The sequence below is a fragment of the Ambystoma mexicanum genome, chromosome 2p, assembly GCF_040938575.1.
Source record: "Ambystoma mexicanum isolate Mex_15411 chromosome 2p, UKY_AmexF1_1, whole genome shotgun sequence".
Lineage (NCBI taxonomy): Eukaryota > Metazoa > Chordata > Amphibia > Caudata > Ambystomatidae > Ambystoma > Ambystoma mexicanum.
The window spans coordinates 827,236,115-827,245,030 of NC_090923.1; the positions used below are offsets into that span (position 1 = coordinate 827,236,115).

At 44.1% G+C, this 8,916-nt stretch overlaps 1 protein-coding gene across 1 annotated transcript in view; it reads left to right on the top strand.

Annotated features, from left to right (window-relative positions):
* The window catches only part of PPP1R14A (protein phosphatase 1 regulatory inhibitor subunit 14A), a 292,837-nt gene extending 285,935 nt beyond the window's left edge, over window positions 1–6,902 (top strand). The window contains exon 4 of the mRNA XM_069644532.1: window positions 4,997–6,902. Coding sequence (XP_069500633.1) covers window positions 4,997–5,119 — 123 coding nt within the window. The 3' untranslated portion in view covers window positions 5,120–6,902. The remainder of the gene's footprint in view (window positions 1–4,996) is intronic.
* Window positions 6,903–8,916: the final 2,014 nt, after the last annotated feature.

The window sequence follows — 8,916 nt, forward strand, 5'->3', positions numbered from 1 at the left end:
CCTACCAATTTCACGCCCTTTCTGCCATCAAATAACCCCAAATGTGTTTTTCCAAACTGTTCGTTCACAGCACTGACCGCGGACTACCGCATGTCCATTGACTGGGCGGCACATGCACCCACTTTTTTCACCTAGAAAAAGAGCTCCATATCATCTTTATAGCACCCCCAACCCATTCCAGCGCCTCTTTCGACTACCAAAAAATCCCAAATGGGTTTCGTTTTCCCCACGGTGCTATCCGCTGATCCATATGACACCTCACGTTTATCATCATCCAATCAGCTGCCCCTAGATTGATCCTGGGGATTGGTCCAGGGGAATGTACGCAGACTAAATAGGGAAGTGAGTCTGTGGATCGGACCAGATATCACTAATATTTCTTACCTACTTTTTGACCAGGTTTTAAAATAACTACTGGACGGATTAACACCAATTTAAAAGCACATTTTTGGACCAAGCTGATGCTCCTGGCACAGATTTGGTGAAAATCCGTCCAGCGGTTTGGCCCATCAGTGTGAGCAACATTTTTCCATTGCATCTGAGGATTTCCATAAATTTTGGGACCCCCTAACTTTGCCCCCATATACTTTTTTGCTAAGTTTTGTGAGTTCGTCCATGGGGGGCGAAGTTATAAGCTCCCCAAAAGTGCTTTTTGTTTGAGTTGAGCAACTTAACCATAACTACAGGCCCTGCAAAAATAAATATATACTATGTTAACTAGCATCTAAGTTAATCACATGGATTTACACATAGTTGGTTCATGCAAAGAACCACTTGTCATGAACCAGTTTAGTGCATTAGTAACAAACCATAACTGCCCACTTCAAAGCTTGCTCACAATTTGATAGTTTTTAACTTCAAATACTCTTTTTGCTTAAACTGCAATGAGTTTCATGCGAATAGAGATGGAGAAGTATCAACACGAGTTGCTTCATGACCATCCTGTCTTACCAACTACAGGTAAATATTTACACCTGAAGCGGGCAATGGCGCATGTTTTGTTTGGATATGGAAATCAAGTATGACGGCCGTCAAGCCGTCATTATATATATATATATATATTTATTTATTTTTGGGGAACATACAGTTGGTCCACCGTAATACTGCCATTAGACCGCTATGTGTATAACCTCACCATTTATAAAGAGTTGTGCCCAACCACGTAATAGTCCAGAATCTAACGGACATGCCATACAAAAAAATGGAAAGGTTGTGATTGGGCTCCACAAATAAATGAGATTTGCAATGCTACGTAAGTAATATTTACACTAAGTGCAAGTGTGTGGTCCATGTAAACCAGTTAGCCAGCTATTTTGGCATGTTGGTATTAATCCCATGACTGGGTAACCTTTCCAAGATGGCGGTAAGGGGATTTGGGAATAAATGCACCATGTGAACATGTAAGTTCCTTTGCTACGTCTACCCTCTCACATTCATTCACCAGCTGCTTGCTTTCTTCCGAACGTTATAATGGATCACTTGTCTAATGGGGGCATTAGGTTTTGAACAAGCGGCGAGTTTAGCCGCGAAAAGCGTGAACGTCCCTACGCGATTCTTTTACACAATGGGAGTGCCTTATTTTTAATGGCCTACAATTCATTTTGCTGTGTTTTTAAACACTAATAGAGTTTTTTGCAAGTAAAGACACTGTGTCCTGATGTTTTTTCCTACAACTATGGAGAGTGCCGCTCACCCTGCCTGATTGTCATCAGAGCTCAACAAGGATATGGAGAGCTCAACAAGGATATGGAGAGCTCAACAAGGATATGATATATATATATATATCAATGTATGTGCCCGTGCCCACTTTATTTTACACTCAAGCCGCTGCCGCTGAATGCCCAACAGGGAGCAGGGCCTAAAAAAACCATTGCAATAGTAAGGTTCTAAGTATTTGGCAGAATATGAAGATGGCGTTTCGGAGAAATACACTATAAAAGATACAAGGCAGTGGTTTACTGTTTTTTTCAACTTGTTTAAGGAAATATTACTTTTACAACACACAACAGTGAATGCAACTGAAACCAATATGAACATTGAGATTGCCTTTTAAGTGCACCGTTTATGGGTATGTAAAATAACATGAGTGAGTTGCCAAATAGATATTGGTGTGATTTGCCCTATCTGAACAATATTGCTTTTGTTTTTGCTTCGACAGTGTTGCAATCCAGGAAAGGGATCTCCATAGATATGGAGAAGTAATTTCGAGTGCTAGAAGAAGTGAAACTATTAAGAAGCCATAGAAGGCTGGTCTGAGTTACCTATTAAATAGGAGGATAGTTTGCTAATTGGGGTGAAGGTTGTCTGTTGCACACTATCAATCGATGGGTGAGGACACGTTGGCATGTCTAATGGGTCAAATTGAATTCTTCTTTATGAGAGATCATTCACGCCTGATCCCAGTTGTAGGCATTAATAGGTGGTTGTCTAAATGGAGTGCCTTGCCCTAGAGACTAAATTATTTTGCATGTAAAGTGCGCATTCCCTTTTTTTCTTCAAAAAAACATTTTCAAAATGCAATATGCAAGTTAACTAATGTCCCTTGTGTCTTGATTGTTTTATCTCCCTCCCCCCCTCCCCATGCCCCTGGTCTTCCCTTCTCCCACTTTTTCAAATTTTCTTGATGTCCATATGGATGATCAATATGGTTGTTTGGATGTGTATATTTGAAAATTATGCTAATTCCCACACTTGATATGATTGTTGTGTACTAGTTGGCAATACTGGTACATGATGATATGATAATGTACTTGCCTTTTTCGTTTAAAATTTTGATAATTTGGGAATATCCTACGGTGAATTGACAAATGTGTATGATCATGCATATGTGTTAGATACAGCCCTGAGGAAGGCCTAGAAGTGGCAGAAACGCGTGTTGGATGTAGAGGAATTGATAAATGCTTCATTGCTAAGTGCAAGAGTGTCGGACTGAGCATTGTATTTCAAATTTAATTTAAATTGACTAGGAAGGGCACTTGGGCAGAGGTAGCTTGGGTACATTGAATGTGTTATATTTTGCGACGTTGGGCTTAAGTCACCCACCAACCTAAGGTAGTGCAGACTGCCTTCAATTGTATTATCAAAAAGATAATTGTAAATGTGTGACAGCGGGGCTTAGCCTATCCTGGTCTCAACCTGGATTCTGTTTTCCCCCAATCTATGGCAGCAATGCTGTAGGAAAAACATTTCTTGCTGCAAGCACAATCACGCTACTGCTGCAGGCCCTCACGCATACACCCACACAGTTGTTGCAAATGCTGTAGCATGCACATGCAATTAACCCTCGCTAAAACTTTCTTGCATTCACAGCACATATGCAAACTCTTTGCTCAACTTTTAAGATGGTGATGCTGTCCTCTCTGGTCCAGGATGCCTAGTTCCTGGCAGGAGGAACAGAAGGCTGGTTGCAGATACAGCAGTATGATACAGCAGTATGATACAGCAGTATGATACAGCAGTATGATACAGCAGTATGATGCAGGAGGTGAGGGTTCATGTGCCCCCCTCCACCATTACCTCACTCTGCTTTGGTATCTGCTGATGTTGTAGCTGGGGGGATTGGGGGGGGTGCTAGCATTTAGATCTGCCCAAAGCATGAGGCAGGAGCATGAAGGTTTAAGAGGCCTTAATTTTCTATGGACAGGGATTTTCAGTGCCCCTTAACGAAAGTGAAACCAGTGACCTCCACTTCACAAGCTCTTGGGTCTCCCAGGAGCCCTGTGCATATGTGGGGGCTGGGCTTTCTTCAGTTCTACCCTGGCCCATGTACAACTTTGGAGTGTGACAGGACAGGGACAAAAAAGCAGTCTTTGCACTTGTAAAGAATCTAAACATTTGTTTTAATGCAGATGCAGACTCTGCACTGATCTGATGGCTACAAGGAACATTTGCCTTTTGGACTGAGTGAAAGAATCTCACTCCACAATGCAAGTGCATAGTTTTGTGGACCTGGAGGCTTTAGGAAAGGGCACAGGTGGTGGCCTCCCACAATAGAAGCCACCACTGAACTGGATGTGGGCAGGGGAGGGGAAACCATTCTCAGCAATTCGAGTTTCTGAGCACTTTCCACCAACCTGCCAGTAACGTCTCTGGAAGTGGAAGGCAGCAGTTGCAAGATCATGAACTTTTAAACCGATTGCTGTAGATTCTGACAAATGTGAATGCCGGCCCGTGACCAAATTAATTTTGGGTCCAAGTGATCCAAGTAAAATTTCAACTGACCATGTACAAGTGTGCAGCTACGTCGGACAATTCAAAACCCTTTTAACAGCCATGGGTTCCCTCACCCCCCCCAGTGCCAGGGCCTTTTTTGGAGATTTTAGTATTTCGCCATTCATTGCCTTTTAACGTTTTCTGTTTCATTAACCACTTAAGTCGCCCTTGGCAACAGGGAGGTAATCCCAAGGACGAGATACCTCGCCCATGGCACTTAAGGGGAACGATTAACTTGGGCATATAAAGTATTTTGATCTGACAAATGGTAACGTCGCCTTGCATTTAAACGGCGTTTGGGATTTTCAGTTCACTATAAAATATCCATTAACTTATCCCATTGCTTTTCACATTTGTTTGCAGCCTCTAAGACAACAATTACATTAAGGATTGCTTGTGTAACGGCTACTTTTATGTAATGGTAAATTACTGAATCTATGCATTCTTCCACCTTAGCAGATATCCAATTCGCACACGTTGGTGGGTTCACTGGCTACTCACCACTACTTGACTGCTAATTCAGTGACACTTTTCAGATGAAATGTTGGCGGTTGCTATAGTTCCACTTTGCATCCGCAACTCTTTCACCTTAGCGAAGACATCTTGAAAAATGTGGCTTTTTGGTGCAGCAGAATAAATGCATTTTGAAATTTCCGGAAGTCCCATCCCAATGTGCACTATCATTTGGGACGCTCTGTGCAAAACGTCATTGCAAATATAAATTATATAATGCACACAAACACTTCAACGCCCTAACCGGTTGCACCTCTTTTCTCCATAACAGACCTTCATCAAGGAACTTCTGCTGAAGTTGACGGGTCTTCCCAAACAGAACTCGCTGAAGAGAAATGGCATCGGAGAGCATCCAGAAATGGAAGCGGTCAACGAGGAGAAGGAATATCTATGAAAACGAGCCAGACCCGTGCAGGGATTTCACTTCCATATTATTTTAAGTCTATCAAAGTTCATGCACCAGAGTGGGGAACACATCCTTACAAATCAGACAACCTAAAGAATGCCATGAAGCACCCATAGAAACTGGATAGCAAGATAAGGACATACAAAGCACGTTGCAACCTAGACACACGATTGCCGTGTGGTTTACATGCTCTGAATGTGTTGCTTTCCTTGGACTTAGTAATGCATACTGTGGTAGCACTTCATGTTCCTCCGGTGTCCAGGTGCTTTTCCCACGCTACTGTAACCAATGGCTTGGGCGTCTCTTCAGTATTCCTCCTAAGGCGCTGTATACCTGAAATGAAGCCATAGCAGTCGGCGTACTTGTCTTATAAGTGGGAGTAACACCAATGTTCAAAGCAATCCCCTTCCCTGTCTGCCCGCTGGCAGCTCCCTGGACCTAAAGTAAATAGTTCCCTTGGGTGAATGGGCGTGACCAATGGATGCGAATGCTGCAAGGTCTACTCATTGGACTTGACACCAAAGGGCGTGTTACACTTGCTAATCCAGTTGCTTTAATGCATTTGTTGCAGTAGGCTCATTGTAAATGATCCTATTTTTATTAGAATGCTTTGCTAACATTTGACCGAGCAGATCAGTTGGATGTGTAGTGTATCATGTGTGCATATTGAGCGTATCTGCTTTTTACCTACATGTGAAAGATTCTCGTTGGTTAAATGGTCTAAGATTGCATTGCTGCTGCTGCTGTTCTGAAGTGAACACTTCAGTAGGTTCAGGTTTATCATATCTGGCAGAGTCCACCCACATCAGAAAGGTCGATCCCTAAGATGCTGCAGTATTGCAGCCTACACCTAGTCTGCCTCCCTCCCCTCTATACATGCAGCTGATATCTGCTCATCAAACTGATAGAATCACCACCGTTCGATTTAGAGACCTGATAACATTGGTGTCTTCACCACCATTTGCAATTTCCCTGCCACGCACACCGCAACAGACACGCTCTCATCCTTGCAGCTCGCCACAAGTGATCCAGTCTGATATTCCTTGCGCTTCTCCTAAAGTATTGGGATCCAATACCAATATGTATTATTGACTCTTCCTCCCCTCCAAGGTCAACGGTTAGTTAGTCCTAACCTTTAGAGCTAGACCCAACAACCTAGGGTGGTTGAGTCTGTGTTTTTACCAGTGCGCTGCCAGCGTACTGGGGAACCAGGAAATGCGCAAGGTGAGGGAGGTAGAACAAAAGGAATCCGTTTTTGCTCCACTAGATGAATTCAGATAACATTTAAATTTTTGCTGTGGTCAAAACTTAATTCATGAATTACACGCTTTACACAAAGGAAAGAAGATGGCCTTGGCAACTTGTGTACCGTTTTCTATTTTGACTTGTTTGGCAGAAAATGATCGGACCGAATTTGGTGAGATGGTTGTTGGTTTACTTTGTATTTTTTTAATTTTTTATTATGAAAATTCCCCTTGGGGCAGATGCAAGCTTATTACAAAGTGGAGAGGTAGAGCTGAAATCTGGGCCTGGAATTGATTATTGCCTACATTTGCCAAGCCCATGGGTTTGAAACTAGCGGCAGAGTTCCCCTTACAGTATCTCTTCCCCTTGTGCAGTGTGCAACCCACTGGACGGAGCATCTTATTTAAACTTATTTTGCGTTTCTAATGTTTTATATTCGTGCAAAACTTTATACTGCTGTTTGTGTTGTGTTCAAGCTAATCCAATTTTAGTTAAGTAATAAAATGTTTATTTTAGTCTTTTTAAACTGTCTGCAGACCATTTATCTTGTGAGATGGGTGTGGTATGGAAACCTCGAACCTTTGGATGTCCCCAAGACTGGCGGGAATGGGAGACTCGGCGTGAGTGCTTGGGAATCATCCAAGCAAGCATTCTGCGCAATACCTACAATAAGGGGGCCCTTATGCTCCCTCGTCAACTTTCTGATTTCCTTTGCAGTTTATGTTTTTTCCTTTACTTGTGATTTTCAGCCTGCCATCTTTTGCGCTCATTAGGAGCTCTAGGAGCATGTCACTTCCACTACCACTTACAATCTTTGGCGCACAGTTCCAGGATTATCTTTGGATCGGCTGCCTTCGTAAAGGCAACTTGGCGGTGTTCAAACTTGGAGGTGTTGAAAAACAGTACAAATAAATCCACATTCTCCTGCTTAGCCCGTTTCTATGTTGCCCCGAACATTCTGTGGCTTGCTGCTTCCCTGTACAGGGGCACAGGGATACCTTTTTCACAGCTGTGGAGTGCCTGCATGAATATTCTACTGTGGCTTGCCGCTTCCCTGTACAGGGGCACAGGGATACCTTTTTCACAGCTGTGGAGTGCCTGCATGAATATTCTACTGTGGCTTGCCGCTTCCCTGTACAGGGGCACAGGGATACCTTTTTCACAGCTGTGGAGTGCCTGCATGAATATTCTACTGTGGCTTGCCGCTTCCCTGTACAGGGGCACAGGGATACCTTTTTCACAGCTGTGGAGTGCCTGCATGAATATTCTACTGTAGCTTGCCGCTTCCCTGTACAGGGGCACAGGGATACCTTTTTCACAGCTGTGGAGTGCCTGCATGAATATTCTACTGTGGCTTGCCGCTTCCCTGTACAGGGGCACAGGGATACCTTTTTCACAGCTGTGGAGTGCCTGCATGAATATTCTACTGTGGCTTGCCGCTTCCCTGTACAGGGGCACAGGGATACCTTTTTCACAGCTGTGGAGTGCCTGCATGAATATTCTACTGTAGCTTGCCGCTTCCCTGTACAGGGGCACAGGGATACCTTTTTCACAGCTGTGGAGTGCCTGCATGAATATTCTACTGTGGCTTGCCGCTTCCCTGTACAGGGGCACAGGGATACCTTTTTCACAGCTGTGGAGTGCCTGCATGAATATTCTACTGTAGCTTGCGCTTCCCTGTACAGGGGCACAGGGATACCTTTTTCACAGCTGTGGAGTGCCTGCATGAATATTCTACTGTAGCTTGCCGCTTCCCTGTACAGGGGCACAGGGATACCTTTTTCACAGCTGTGGAGTGCCTGCATGAATATTCTACTGTAGCTTGCGCTTCCCTGTACAGGGCACAGGGATACCTTTTTCACAGCTGTGGAGTGCCTGCATGAATATTCTACTGTAGCTTGCCGCTTCCCTGTACAGGGGCACAGGGATACCTTTTTCACAGCTGTGGAGTGCCTGCATGAATATTCTACCGTAGCTTGCCGCTTCCCTGTACAGGGGCACAGGAATACCTTTTTCGCAGCTGTGGAGGAGCCTACACCTGGGTTGCTTGGACGTCTGTAGGGTGGCAGCCGTTGGGGGAAGTATTGGACCACTAAAGTGAAACAATGTGCTTCTCCCTTTATTTTAGAGATGGCGAGGCCAAGCTGAACTACACAGGTGAAATGTAAAGGTATTCATACACTACCTCTGCAGTGGTTTGAGGGCTCAGAGTCGTCTGCAGGCAAAAAGTCATGTATTGGTGTCTGGGGTTATTTGCAAGTTGAATATCCACGTGTTGCCGAATAGATAACACCCAAGAACACAACTTGCTGGATCAGCGGGGTTCTTATATCGCCACAAGCATTCATGCAAGTGCTTAGGACTGTGTGAGTGCACAGCGCAGACATGTTTTACATTCACCTTCTCAACCCTCACCTACTTGGCCCACAACTTATGAATAGCTAGTGGAGACGCTAGTGGCTTTCTGACCTACATCTTACCACCTCTTGTCTATTGCCTCTTCCTCAGAACCCTTTCGGCCTGGGGCAGCATTTTAATCG